The following is a 16,068-nucleotide window of genomic DNA, read 5'->3' as shown; positions in this document are numbered from 1 at the left end:
ACTTTTTCATCCTTTGTAGTCCACTGAGCCAAGGACAGTGACGCTGTAATTTTACCGCAGTCAAAGAGACCTTTTTATAATGTCCTTTTCACTCTATCTATTATGGAATCTATTATGAATAGAAGTAAAGGAGGGAGAGTGGAATAATGGGATCACACTCATATCCTAATTTCATGTCAAACAGTCTATTTACCACAGATGGCAGATCCGGTGATGTTCTTTTTCTTTGGTTATTTTGATACATTTTGTTTCAGACCTGAAGAAAATGTGGTGAATTAGTACACCGACAATATTTAGGGTTCACAAACTTAACAAGACAATAACAATTTTTTTCATCGCAACCAGCTGCCTCTTGGGAAATTAAAACAGTCTGATCAAAGACCAAAATTGCAGCTGCGACATCCTTTGAAGAACCATCTGGATGATGTGTTTATTGACAGAATGGCAAAAGAAAATCCATTGTCTCTTTGGATGAAGACGGTTTACATGGATTAGCTGGATCTGTGTTTGAATCACTCAAGTGAGGCTGTTCACGGCAGACACAAGTACATTTATAAACATGTAAATGTTTTTGTTCTTCCACAGAGTGAAGTTGAAGGAAGGAGTGGCATTTCTCGGAGCTCGTCCCAGCAACCCCACTCAGTGGATAGTTAGCCAGGATTTGAGGAGTGAAGGCCATCGAGTGGTGACTCTCCACTGCCGCAGAAAGCAGTCAACTTATGATCAGCAAAGGTCAGCATATGAATGACTTCACATCATTTATATACGTCAAGATTTTCTCATCAATGACCCCCTAGAGAAAAATGCTTATTTTTATTCTAAAAAAATCTTCTTTGTAAATGATAGACAAAATAACTAAGGCATATATTATGCCTAACATTACAGTACTTCACATTATTTCTGCTCCTATATTTACTTTTATGTTAGAGATGCTTTATTTCGGTATCATCTGTAAAATGGGTTTATAAGACTTGATGAGCCAATCTCCGAAAACATTTTCTCTGTCAGTTTAGAAAATGCTGCCACTGATGTTTCACATTTCTCAAGAGACACACAAGAAATAAAATCACTGTGAATGGTTATTTAAGTGATGTTCCATGTGCTGAAATGACACACTTGACTTGACATAACCATGTGGAGGAAAAAGTTGACTTTTGCAGTATCTTCATTTCTCTCTTGCCAGCCTGCCCCTCCCCTGCACTCATTTTATTTGCATACTTATTTTCTCTACTGCCATGCCTCAGACTTGTTTTGACCATTTCCAATCTGTATTCACGTCCCTAAACTAATCTGGCAGATAGGGAAGTGATTGCCAGCACGAAGGAAAGGTTGCTGCGTTAATTAAGTGTTGATTGAAGGCTTTTGTGCGTTTTAATGGTTTTTCCTTCTCGGATCAGGAAGTAGTTTTAATAAATTTAACTTTCTAGTGACAGGTGTAATTTTATGGATTAGAGGCAGATTTTGGTCTGGGGAAAGCTTACTTATTTGCTCTTTGGAATTCGTTCCACTTTGACAATTTTAAACCATTCCCTTAAGAAAAAAGTACTCTTGACATTGCAACTCCAACTTTATAATCAAAGTTGTGCGGTGGGTTATTTAAGTGCAGAGCTGCATGTGAGACATAAGTCATTTGAATCTTTTGGTGCCATGACTTCTTTTAGTAATACTATTATTAGTGGATCATTAAACAGAATTTTTATGGTGCAGTGGTGTTACAGCACATAAAACATAGACAGCTGTGCATGCTTTTGGACAGCCTTGGCTGTGATATCAGAAGCAGCTAGTAAGCATTTTCTATCACATGCAGCAAATTGCTTTAGAAACTGCCCTGCTTCTGTAGAGCTGCAGCTTAGTTGTGCTGTGTCCGTTGCCGATGGTCACTCTCAGTCATGAGTGTTGTGACTGCACTGGTATAATAGTTGAGCTTTTCAGAGCAGTCAGCGCCACTTTAGCTGACTTCATGAACAGCAAGTTCCAACCACAATCTATCCTGGGAGCTCAAACTATAGCATTACCATAGATCTAATATAATGAGCTTGTGGATATGTCTTAGATGAGTTGCTGAATTTTGAACAATGTATACAGGAGCATTGAGGAAACTGCAGCACTAAGCAGGATTGTTCACATGGCTTCTCCTCTATGCAGGTGGTTGTCTCTTTGCTGTCTCATAATCACACCTTCTCTCTCGCACACACATACACCTTATTACTATTGTAAAATTATATTTTATAGATTTACAAAGTGGAGAAGCCAGAGACAAGCGTGAGCGCATTCAGTCCAATCCCCGCTGTTTGGACCATGTACGTCAGACTGCTTCTTGATCCCAGCAGCTGTCAAAGTCACTTGACAAAGAAGACCCCATGATGGCTATACAATAAACAATGCCCCTGTTTTCCTTTTGTCTGGTCCTCCTTGCTCCCAGTCATCTCAGTATAGCTCTTTTTAGAAGGAGATTAGACATAGGTATCTCATCCGTTGAGCTGTCACTCTCTCTGCTTTCTTCCCTCCAAGCCGTCTTTGAGGATAAAAGGATAATGAAGTGTTTGAACGCTATAGGTCAAACAGGTATGGATGCTGTTTGCATCTTATTTTTGTTTCTAACAGCAGTTTTACATGTTTATCCTTTTAATACAAGTATTCAGATGTTACCTCCAGTTAGATTTTAAAAACACATTATAGCATATACTAATTTACAATTTTCAACAATATTCATTGATGAGTATCAAAATAATGGTGGAAAAGGCATGATGATTTGATGGCAGTTGATTTATCATGAGGCAACATGTGTACCATGACATCCTTTATTGGGAAGAGCTTGAAAAATACAGCTTTCTTACAGAATAAAATAGATCACATTTCATGGAATAAGATCAAAATAAAAGCGAATTGAGAACAACATTCCAAGTGGACAATAAATTGCATTTAGCCATGAAAATAAAAAATACATTGTATGTCCTATTCATTTGTATGGCTCTCTTTACTTTAATAACTGCATTATTCTACTGTAGCTCAATCAAAAATAAGTATTGGTATCATACATGTCACCTTAAAGTGCAATTTCCCTTTCTTTGTGAGCATTAGCACTTTTAATAGATTGCTTCTTCAGTCAAACTAAGATTCTTTAAACATTGGGAAGTAGCCGAAAGGACACGTTGCTTATATATCCGTGGGTGGAAAACAAATAGGTTAGAAATAGAAATCTCACAGCAACAGTCCTCCGTTCAGTTTATCCTAAGATTTTCTTTTAGATTTAGGTTGGCTTTTGTGCACATTTAAAACAAACTGTCTGTAGATGGAAGGTAAATAACCCAGCCGACAGTCACCACGAACAGTTCTCGTGAATTTTGAGTTTGAGTTTCATCCTCTCACATATACACATTCTTTTGGGGTCTAACTGTTCACCACTTTGGTCCCCAAAAGATAAGTTAGAAACCATAAGTATTGTGGGTTCCTCATTTTTGGATGTTATAAATATAGAGAAACAAGCACGCTCACATATACACACTTACACTCTGAGTGGACCGAAAACTGTAACCTCTGATCCTGCAACTGGACCTTGGGTTGTCAACTGGACATAAATGCCTTTGAATAGTGTTTGTGAAGGGCTAATTGTGTGTGTGTGTATGTGTTTCATGACATGAGCTCAGCCCCACTGCGCACATGAGAGCACAGCATTACTGATGGGTCAGGTGTACTCTGTGTGCTAGTTCAGCCAGTCACTTTGAGCAGCTCATTCTTGCCAGCTGAGCCACTCCCGTCTGTCCATTCACAGCTGATGCTCCAACCCCACCTGACTTACTGTGAAACGGATTACTTACTCTCATCCATCAACTTTTTGTCATCATATGCTTCACAGCTGCACATAGTGTAAGATTTTGCTTGTATTCATATTAGGAATTTTGAAAATATTAATATTAACACATTGTCATACGAGGTTTGATGCCTTTTAATTGTGTTCTTCCACTTTGCATACATAAGGAATTCTGCACACTCTCCTGACTGGCAGCATCTTACATAATAAGAACAATTGAACAGTGACAGGTTTTCATCAAGGGGTGCTATAGTGTGAAGATGGGTTTGGCTTTTGTCTGAAATAACTGAGCTGAATTCACCCTGACGGAGACGTCAAGCACCAGGTGTCGCTTCTTTTCAATTCAACTAGATACATCTATTGAGCATGCAATAAGGAGGTAATAGTCATCTAGAATTTTGTCATTGGTTGGTTAAATGAAAAGCTAGATTTGATCTAGCTGAAAAGCATGACAATGAGTCTTATTATCACACACATTATCTAAAATTTCAGCTTAAAAGTTTGGAGACTAATGATTCTTCTCTAATCACCATTTCAAAAACACGTCTAGTGCAAACTCCAGCTGTTTGAGACCTGGAACAAGAGGCCCGCGCCTTTTAAGATTTTTGCGTGAAATCAAGAATTCTAATATTAATTATAAAACTTATTTTATGCTGTGTTGCAGTGGGCAAACGGTCCTTGGTCTTTTCCTGAAAAGTGTTTGTTGTTTGTCATTATATGACAAATAATGAACCACTGACATACTATAATTTGATGGGGTTTAATTCAAAGCTCTCGTTCTCTAATTTATTGAGTATACTTTTCATATGAATAAAAACAGACTGAATATCTGAGTGTTTTTCATGATGAGAGATGACAATTTTGTGTCTTCAGTTTGCATTTATTGCCTGATTATTTATTTTTTGCCTTGACATAATTTTTTGGTTCAAACTTGGCAGCCTTTCTGGGACAAGCTCAAATTATCAGTGGTGTCACAGAACAGCCTGTCAAAGAGCTCAAAATGAGTCCTTACATAAAGGGACAAAATGTTTATGTGGAGTACACATAGAATTGGCTGAAATGCACTTTGGTAGATTGAAAAGTTCACTTTGTCACCATTAAAGACAAGCTCATTTGAAACAGAAGCAGTCCTGCTTCCTCAGCATGTCATAAGCCATAAGTGGAGGCCTCAGTAGAAGTGCCATGTCTGGGCCTCGGTAGTTCATTAATACTGTCTGGGTTCAGATGGCTCTCCCTTGCTTGCTGCCACACCATTAATCCCCCACACCACACCCACCCAGGGGGCAGCAGGCAGTCCACTCATTACAGCCAAACCCCAAGAGAGGCAGCACAACTCGGTTGGCTTGTTTTACATTGTCTGAATCAAATCTACAAAAAGTTAAAGAGAAGATAATTAAATTAAGCCAGCATTATTTCACAATAAAGTTAAATGACTTTTCCACTGAAGCAGGCTGGCAAATCTCATCAGTGTGAATCCTGAGGATCCCAGTGAAAAAGAAATCATGCAGCTATACAAAAAATAATTAGATTTAGCAGCAACCTTACAATTTGTTTCAATCACAAATTCTAGCTAAACAGACAACAATAGAACAATTTATAGGTTCTGACATTTCCAGCGAAACTGAAATGATACAAAGCTTTTATAGTCCTCTTAGACACTTGAAAAAGATTAATCTTACATAGATATGTAATTTTTTCTAAGCTATTTCAAGGTCTCGGAGAAAGTTTAACCCATATGCACCTTGTGTCAAAAATGTGAAAAATGTCATGTTACAGTACAAATGGTCACTTATATGAAAAATGAACACAAATTATTTCACAATAATCAACACTGTGGTGACCTCAGAACAGCTTTGGGTGCTTGGGTGTTGAGTGCTGAACCCTTGTGATTTTTTTCAGAAATCGTGTTAGTGTTCAGCAGTCCCAGAAATTAGCCACATGCTGTTGGTTCTAATGCTGCATAAATCAAAGCTGAAATGAAAAGGCCCAATTACATTAGGGGCAAACAGAATGTTAACTTGATAGTCTTAATGCTAACACTCTTAATAATGAATCAGCCCAATTCCCAGTGCCCCCCATTTGCTGTAAAAACTCTTGGTGGAGCCTCATTTGCACTATTTACCAGCACACAACTGTCTGTCTGTCTTTTCTTTATTGTCTTTTATTAATAGAAATTAGATGAGGCCAGCACTAACAGAAAGATGTATCACAGCTTTTACATTGATGCTCATGTTTCAGACGAAGTGAAGAGAGGGAGTGTTATATTGAGCGATATAATGTAAGGTTGATGAGAAAGGAAAAGTCAAATTGTTTGTAATAGAATAGATGTGATTTGGTGTCCTGTATAAGGACAGGAACAGAGATGTCTCTCCAGGACAGCCATCTGATTACAGTAGTCAGGCCAGATTACTCCTGACCACTCAGACTGCTCCTAGTATCCCTTGGTGCAGCTTACTGCATTTTTTTTCAGTAATAAACTCAGTGAGGGGGATTTGATCTGTGCTTCATATATCTAAACCAAATGACTGTGAATTTAATTGAACATATTCATAAAGTGGATTACACTGACTTTACGCAGTAACTTGAAAAGCAATTTTTAGTGACATAAAGAGAGATGTCAGATTGCACAGATGCTCAGATTCACTGATATCACACTATCGGCACCATGTGGCATTTAGCGGATATACTGTCGCGAGACAGATTAAGGTTTACGTGTGTACCAGAGAGTTCATGTGTCTCCGATTTCTGAAGGTTTATGGTTAAGTATCCTGCTATTGGAGGTTAATCCCTTGTAGGATTACATTCCGGCTGTCAGTATTTGGAGTTTTGCAATTCCTACAAGTTTTTTCCTGTATTTATGTAGATTAAAACTGTTAAAAACACAAGTTGAACATATTTACAGTACAAAATGATATTACCATTTTTCTTTTAAAGCAGTTTTATGTTTTTAAATCTTTAAGATATTTCTGAAATTTTGAATAACAGGGGCAACAATCTGGCATATTTATCTAATTAGTCGCAGTCACTTCTAGATCATTTTGCCTGTTCATCATTGTTGCTGGGCAACAAAAGCTATGGCTTAACCAGAAAGGAGTGTGTCATCCAATAGCTAATACTTTAGGAGTTTGTTTTCAAATGGATTACAAACGAGGGACAAGTAATATACATTTGGGATATATTTGACACTAGAAAGTATGTTGCCATGGAAACAAATTGTTTTTATGTTGTGTTTTGGTATTGTATCTAAAACAAGTAAGATCCAAAAAAGCATAAAGTTTTACAGCACTCAACCAAACAGTGCCAGAACAGTACAGTCAGGACCAAGAAGAAGAAATGAGGGGGGAGTGGCTTTACACTGTTTTGCAGTGGAAAGTAAAATCTAGTGGTCACATTTTAATCCCATTCATCAGTTATTCTTTTTTCCAGGACTACCTGTACGTAAAGAGTAAATATTATTTCAATATAAGACATACATATCAGCCTTTTACGCACCCATTTCACCTGTAAACTTTACAGACAAAAATGTGTGAATATTCTCTATGCTGATAGACATTATTTAGGTGAAATTAGACATATGGTTAGATTAGTAATAACAGGCTGCTGTTGTTGCTGTGCTCACTGCAGATAGCACTCAGTCAGGGGGAGAAATGGTTTGAAATGTAAAAATGCTACTTTCTGCATGCTATCTTACAAACATTCTGGACGTTTTTACTGTAATTACATCTTCATAGTGTCTATTATACATATGTATCATTCGTGCTTATTTTGAATTGCATTGCAGTAGGAGATACCTCATTCAATGCTTTACCTCTGATGTTGATATATGGGGCTGTGAGAATAAGCTCCAGATCTCTTCAACATTTTCATTTAATTCCTTTAAATACCCCCTCCTTGCCAAGTTATTAACTATCTAACTAAGTAAAAGACATCTTGGCCTGTTCTTCAGTCCAATTAACCTCAGTTAAGCTTGGCCTTCAAGACATACCTGCCAAAAAGACTGTCTCATTTATCTGACCTAAACAAGAGAAATATTCAAATGATCCTATTAAAAACAGGCCCTGGGCTGTTTAGAAAGGTACATAGACTTTATTAGGTAAAAAAAAAAAAAATAAATTACATGGAGTGGTTTTACTTGCACAAAGAAAGGGGTGTTAAAGAACTTATCACAACTTATCAGTCAGGAACAAATTCAATCAACCAAAGACAAACAGAAGAGGTACGCATCACTTCCTCTCATCTGCACAACTGCATTTGTGGGTGCAAACACTGACAAGCAATCTTTTGCTGTCCTCAACCCAAGCCTAGCAATTTGAAAGCAGAACTATATCCAGCTGATAACATGCAAAGAAAAGTAGGGTGCCACCAGAGGCACTTTTCCCCTGAAGCTCTGTGCCTGTTTAGCAGGACTTACTGGCCCTGACATGTAATCAGGCGGTGCGCACACCTCAGCCTCTGGGCTATCGGAGGGTGGACCCTGAGCACATCAACACAGTAGAGGCAGCAGACATGTTCATGCCTCAAGATGAGATGCTGCATTTTGTACATGTCACCTTTCCACCTTGAGCCTCCACAAACCCCAGTGTAATTGTCTCCCTTCTCTCACACACAGACAAACACACACACACACACACACTGATACATGTGTTGCTGATGAAGTGATTTTAGTTTCAACCACAGGAGATAGGAAAGCATGTAAAGCAGTCGTTGGTCTGTGGAGGTATTTCTAAAAAAAACACCAATAGAAGTTCTTCACTTTCGTTTTTTCTTCCTCTCTGTTCCATTGCCTGCAAAGCAACATCTTATCGGCTTCATGAGAAGAGCTCATACTGATGAGGTCAGACAGTTGTGTTAAGTCCATCATTCTGTGATCTACCTCAATTCTTCACCATCAAACTCTCACAGGCTCTAAGTAGGTGAGCAACATTGCATCACTTCTTTAATTAGTCTTTAGATTTCATGACTGAGTGCTTCCAATTATGGATCAATGTCTCATTTCTGCTCACATACCCTTGGGTGTGTGGATGCAGTTTTTCTGTTACAAAATGCTTTTTAATGTCTCCCCTGCCAAGAAGGCTGTTCACATCGTACCCGCTAACTGCTGATTAATGAGAAATGTTGGTGCTGTAAGCCTATACATATGTGTATTATACTGTATGTGCTAGGTAAAAACATTATCAGAGTACTGCGAATATGTGGCATGATTTATGAAACAGCCTGTCTGAATTTGTACTGGTCATGTGTGTAAGGTGGGAAATATAGGGGTTATGTGCGCATATCATTTTTCTAGTAGTAATTTAGTACTGAGCACGTTAAGTGGTTCATAAGAGGGGGGGGTAAACTCAGCTTGATATAAAAATGAACTACTGACAAGGAGCTGATAGAGCTCTTTAAGATGGGAAAATGCTACTCAGGCTTTGTAACATTTAAGGTCCATGGATTTAACTCCAATAGCCCATGATAGCTGTTCAGAGGTTTTATCAATCTAAAATGATAAATAATTTTACTGTTTCTTGTTTAGCGTGTCCACATCAAGCAAGAATTTGAAGAACAACTAATTTTTGATTTTCGTAATTTATTTGTATCAACAATAATCAGACTTAAGACTTTCTTTTTTCCTTCCTAATTTATTTCAAACTCTCATTTGAATAGGTGTGCACAAAAGTAAAGACACACCAAGGGAAAACTGATGGTTCATGTAAAAAGTAGAATTGGGTCTCAGGTACATTTATCATTTCTCAACTTCACTGAATCTCTTACAGAGTTATAAAAAAAGTAGGATGTGTGCAGGAGTTGACTCCTTTAATTGCATCACACCTCTCTCATCGAGAAGTCACTGTATTAACACTGAGGTACAAGGCAATCATGCCCATAAAGCCTCCACATCAGTTCCTCGCCAACTCTGTAATTATCCCAAACAAAGCTGTTCTGTTTGCACATTATGTTTTTGTGGTTCTAAAACAACAGGAGTATAACTTGAATATTTAAATGTAAGCGTGATAAAATCCTGCCAAATTGCACGTGTACTGTATAATTGTTGCAAGCGTATTCGTCAACATGACTATCAGTGGGTTTTTTTTGTTAAAACTCTGCTTTTGTTTGTTGAGGTAAATACTACACACTTATCTATTTTTTTTCATAAGATTGCTCTGATCTTGCTTTGCTGTTGCAGCAAATTCGACATCTGGCTCTGCCGTCCTTAATCATCACTGACCTGCTTCCAAAACATACACTGTAATGCTGAGCTGATCCTTCCAGCAACTCCTCCTGTGACATCCTTTTCTGCGTCCCACAGAGCCAAAGCTTAACTCTGCCCATTCCACTAGCCTCGGGGGTAAATCCTAGGTTGCGATAGAGGACCATTGATATGAATCTCTTGGCCTCTCCAGTCAATGACTGTTGTGTGCTTTCCAGGTTCTGTTGCTATGCCAACAGTGGCAGAGCTGAAAGGACCTGTTTTTTTGCGTGCCTTTAAGGACTTCTCTGAGGAGGATAGGCGCTGCCACTGTCACAGCACCTGCAAGTGTGTGTGCAGGCCCGGACGGTCACATGATGTCACCCACAAATAAACCTGTGGTGGCCCGTAGAAGGGTCAGGGGTGGGGGGGGGGGGGGGGCGCACACGTTTGCATAAGTGCTCCAGTGTTCAGTGTCTGCTGCCCCCTAGTGTGTGTATGGATGAGTCCTCAGCAGCCTTACTGGACGTTCCCTGTGGTTAATGTCCGTTATCCAGTCTTGAGATCAGTGCTCTGATGTAGGGAAAATTGAGTGTAACTATCAGGACAAGTAGCAATTCATTATTTTGCAATTTGCTATTTAGACAACTTGCCTATGAATGAGACAGATATAGAGTGCAACTGAGTGAGAACTGATGTCTGATACAAAAAGGTCTGAGTTCACCAGTGATGATAACTGCCGTCATTAGGGATCCATTACGCTGTGGAGCCTACTTCAACTGATGGCCTCTAATGATGATGCGCTGCAGAAAAGCATTTAGGTTTGATTAGACATTGGTGGAATGGTGCATTTCATTAACTCTGGGATGAGATTTTGTTGTCTGCAAAAGATATGCCACTGCTAGAGCCCAAGCTAATACACTGACTGTGCCCTGTTTTCCTCAAGGCAATGAGGAGCAGTATGCAAATGTAATGAAGGAGTATTCCCCTCCTGACTATCCTCTGCCTTTTGCAACTGTTGTCCCATCCTCTCCATTTTCACTTCCTCTGAAACAAACTGGTCAACCTGAAAATCTGCAAGTATGGTGTCTCAACTTTTTTGCCATGGCATATTATTGCACTGTTATAATGAATGGGTAAAATATCATCTCCTCTCAGTAGACACTGACCAACTTGCTAACTAAGCATTATTCATAGAAGCAAATGATCACGGTGAGAATAATAAAAACAGAGACAGAAGTGCTAATGCATCCAAATTAAGTCTACACATGGCACTCAATAATTTAGGAAGGCTTCTCGTTTTTCCATGTGTGCTTAATGATGTTTCTGGCAGTTTATATGTCTTAGCGAGGGAGTCCAGCTGAGGTTAGAAAAGGCAACAATCAAATGTGTGTGTGGGAGTTGAATATTTTAGCTGATGAATTCTGCAGAACACTGGTAAGATAATAAGAAATTTGATCCCTTCTCTGGCTTTGATGCACACAAGCCAGAAGCCCTCAGTTTGCATTCAAACATCATTACAATCGTGTAATTAATAGCACTCAGTCTTTTTGTCTGTGTGCATGTTAGAAAGGGGTAAAGAATAAATGATTGAATTAAAGAGAATCTCATGCTTATTAAAAGTGGATTTTAATTTAGACATTGTAGGTTATTTGAAATGTAACAACCCAATCCTTTTTTAATCCGCCCCTGGTGAATAACATCAATGGAAATCACATTTCTGGAAGTATTTCTTCCCCTTTGGGAAGAACAAAATGGTATATCGTAAAACACCTTTTTAAAGCATACATGTGTTACTGCTTAATATAAATATTTTAGTTTTCAAGGTATATTAAGCCTTAACTGGATGACTCATGGTGGGGACATGACACAAAAGAAAAGTCCAGTCGTCTTCTATTTAAGCGCTTCGTGTTACGTGGCAATGATTTGGATCCAAACACTGGACTGAGTCAAAGGAACTGAATAATTTATAAAAAAAATTCAGGCGAAAGACTGAAGAAAGGCAAATGAACAGAATAAGTGGCTGTGACAGAGAAGCAGGCAGTGAGCAGAAGGCAGGGCAGGATTCCAAGAAGGTACAGATACAACGAACATGAGAAACAAGACTGAATCAGGCAGCTAAAAAAACTTTAGAAAGAGAACAACACCTTTTGACCAACTGGTGACAAAGATTTGGGGATGAGTGAAGAGTTGAGCAGGAAGATATACTGCAGCTTGATGGAGGCATGGATAACAGGCATGGAGAGTAATCACCAGGGAGACGAAGAGGCAAGCTCATATAGCATCCTCACACTGGCAGAAAGGCACAAACAGAGTACTATGACCTAGGTCAGTGTTTCCCAACCTTTTTTGGCCTGAGTACCCCCTGAGCCTTCTTGTCACACCACGAGTACCCCCTCACACATACAACGCGTGCGATGATTCTCCAAAAGTAGAGCAACACAGTGGTTATTACATGAAAATCATTTTATTTAATATCCTTAACTTGAACATAAAATTCTCAGGCTTTCTCTCTCTCTTTTTTTAACCTCAGTTGAATTCAACATAAGAATAAAAAACATTTTCTTGAAATATAAATAATTAACCAAAATAGTATAAACACTAAATCAAAATAATCTCCCTTTGTTATCTAACTTAAACAAGTAAAATTTCTCTTTTTTTTAAATATTTTAACCCCCCGGTTGGGAAACACTGATCTAGGTGATCGAGAATCTACACACAAATACAGTTGAGAAACAATGTAAGGAAGAATAATGCTGTGATCGGAGAGGTTTAACTGTCATTGCTTCTATTCTTTTACATTAAGGCACCAAAACCTCTCAGTCAGGTTTCGAAAAGCATCACGATTTGGGATGAAATTAAGCATGTGTTTGAAGTCAAACTTTTTATTTCCACCCAGCAACATGCTTCTCCTTTCTCTTAGTTGCCAGGGTGATGAGTCTGCCAAAGAGAAGACAGCAGTACACTTAGCTAAGGTGATATTGAGGGTTTCAGAGATATTGATGTATGTGGTACTGCCCTGCATGTTGAATAATTGTGCTAAAAGCGTCAATATGTTGAGAGTGAGACCTGGCTCACATTTGTATCAAATGGGTTTTCTGATCTTGTACAAATTGATGCAGAATTTCAGAAAATCTGAAAAAGTGCTGAAATTGAAAGCAGTTTGGTCATCTTAGACTAAACTTAGTTTTTGTTAAAAATAGTACAAAGGAAATATAAGTTACTGCTGGGGAAACAGTTTAGAAAATGGGGTTATGCTGCTTCGATTTTGACACTTTTTTCATACAGAAACAAACATAAAAATAATGGTAATTTTCTGACTGACAGTGTATTGCTGACAAATTGGATCCTGCGTTGAATTGTTATATTCATCTCAGGGTTAACTTCAAAGTACTTATAGATAAGCTGATGTCTTTACCTTACAGAAAAGCATAAAGGAAGTAATTTCTATGCATGACAGATTGGATAGTACTCCTGAAGAATCTGGGACTGTATTAAGTGATTAATGCGTGTTGTATTGCCCTTTAGTTTTTTCATCCACATCCCCACAACAACCTTTATAAACAAAGAACTGCTTTTAGAAACACTGCTCAGTATATCCTCTATTTCAGTTCTTCCAGTTTAGAGAGGTGCACTCTGAACGAACTCTAAATCAGATGTATTGGTTTTAGTATCTTGGAGTAAATTATAGCAATATAAAGGATGCTTTAGTTGGGCTGATTATTTCATAAGCCATTAAATGCATTGACATATTTGAGATACAAGAATATTGCATGCACATGGATCTATAGAAGCACACACATGCATGCGTATACATCCATCCCATGCTAGAGAGAAAACCATTCAGAGTCAGCTGGGTATACATTTTTTATCAAAGGTAAAATTGGGGCTAGTTTGTATGTCATATTGACAAGTTAAAGGGGAACTCCGGGGCATTTGAAGCGCGTTTCCATTGCTAGAGGTTGTCAAATACTGATAGTAGGACACAGAGAGGTGCAAATCTGCGCTCCCTGTGTGGAGATCGCGCTGTTCGGACACCCTGTCATGCGAGGCTAATACGTGGTGGCTAAGGGGCAAGAGCTAACCCTTCCACGTAAAACAACAACTTGCACACTGCAGAAACGTCACACCACTTTATAAACCATCCGACAATAAAGTCACAAGCCTTACCATCAAAACCATATGCATGGTTCTCACATTACTGGCATGGGGACGTTACAAAACAACTTTATAAACAGCATGTCACTTACCTCTTGTTGGTAGGCTCGCGCATGTGAAAGCCCAAAAGAGTCGATGGACGATAATCTCATAAACAAAACAATTATCTTCTCTAGAAAAACTGCGCTCAAGTATTTAAAACATTACAACAATATTACTGGGCATGTATTTAACTAGATAAGTTAAAATATAGCGTGCAGATCAGAACAGAAATGTTTTTAACCTGGATTTAAAAATGTCTACATTTGGTGAAAGTTTAATCTCCGCTGGCAGTTTGTTCCACTTGTTTGCAGCATAACAGCTAAATGCTGCTTCTCCATGTTTAGTCTGGACTCTGGACTGGACCAGCTGACCTGAGTCCTTGGATCTAAGAGCTCTGCTGGGTTTATATTCTCTGAACATATCACAGATGTATTTTGGGCCTAAACCGTTCTGGGATTTGTAAAACATCAGCAGGCTTTTAAAATCTATTCTGTGACTGACTGGAAGCAGAACATTCTGTCTTTTGTAAAAAATCTTGGTGTAATATTTCACTTGAATCCATTTTCCTGTTCTCTTGCATTATCTTAGACTGCATTATTTTACTTTCTCTATCCTCGACCTGAATCTTAACTCTCTTGTGGCCACGGCTATATCTCTACATGGCCATGAACCACAGAGACGACTACACCTCACTGATATTTATCAGTATTATTCTCCCTCCTGTCTTCCCTTTATTTGACAGTGTTTCAGGATGAGTTTATATCTTTTTCTACTTCTATCTCTACTTCTCTTTTGTATTTTGATTTGGTTGAAAAGGTAAAAGTGTCTCAGGGTATTTTTTTTCCTCCTGCACTTCCACTCCACTGTTCCCCTAGCTGCCACGATCCCCTCTAGCTTTACTCCTTTTTCAAAACCTTCTGCATTTGACTAGAAATATATATTTGGTGTATAAAGATATCAGTGGATATATTCTATCTACTTGATTTTCTCTGAAGAACTTGTAAAGGTTTGATTTTCCTTCAGCGCAGCTCTCCACCTTTGCACTCAAACTCATCTGTGAAATTAGACTAATGATACAAGAAAAATGAGTATCCATGGAAACAGTGCTAATGTATTTCTTCTCTTTACTTTTTGACACTGTACTTTTTCATTGTTGTCCGCACTTTGATTTTGGCTTTTGAATGTATCCATGACTACAGTACATTCAGGCTCAGGGTAATTTGCTTTGATTGCAGAGTGGCTAATCAAAGGTTTGAGAAAATGTGACTGGGCTCCCCTCAGAAGTGAGATCGTGCTTCGTGCTGTGATCATTGGAGTCCTTTCTTAGAAATCAGTCCTGACAAGGGGCTCTGACCCCTGAGGTGGATGCTCGTTGGTAGCTGCCCAGGAAAATTCACTTCTGACCGACACCCCTCGGACTGAGAGAAGAAATTAATCTGTTACTTCATATCATAGTTATGTTTTACTTTCGTTTCATTCGTCATACAGCTATTATTGTCCAACATAAAATTAAATGCAAATGTTCATTAAGACCTCCATTTGTTTTCTTCCTTTCTGCCTATGATGTTATTGTTTAAGAAACAAAAATGATTCACTTAATACACAGAAATGTAGAGAATAACAGTTCTTGAAATGACATTTCTGGCCTTTGTGTGCAATTTTTTTAATTAAATCATCAAAGGTCTGTTTAAAAAGTCTTTACTTGCATCACTGTACGTTAGCAAGATATTCTATAATCAGATTAATTTATACATTAATAACATTTCACCATGGTAATACACAAATTTAGTTAATTAGACACAAAGAAACAACTATTTCTTGATCAGAAAATGCAGTATACAATAAACATGACAGTGTCAGTATCTATTTATCAGTTCACAGAAAC

General features: G+C 38.3%; 1 protein-coding gene across 2 annotated transcripts in view; it reads left to right on the top strand.

Moving 5' to 3' along the window:
• LOC142382525 (transmembrane protein 132C) overlaps positions 1-16,068 on the top strand; it is a 168,680-nt gene that overhangs the window by 106,681 nt on the left and 45,931 nt on the right. For both annotated transcript variants that reach the window (XM_075468504.1, XM_075468503.1), the window contains exon 3: positions 586-732. In XM_075468504.1, the coding sequence (XP_075324619.1) occupies positions 586-732 (147 nt within the window). The remainder of the gene's footprint in view (positions 1-585; positions 733-16,068) is intronic.

This window comes from Odontesthes bonariensis, chromosome 6, assembly GCF_027942865.1.
Source record: "Odontesthes bonariensis isolate fOdoBon6 chromosome 6, fOdoBon6.hap1, whole genome shotgun sequence".
NCBI classification, from domain to species: Eukaryota; Metazoa; Chordata; class Actinopteri; order Atheriniformes; family Atherinopsidae; genus Odontesthes; species Odontesthes bonariensis.
The sequence above is the reverse complement of the archived record's forward strand: the minus strand, read 5'-3'. Positions and strand labels throughout refer to the sequence as shown.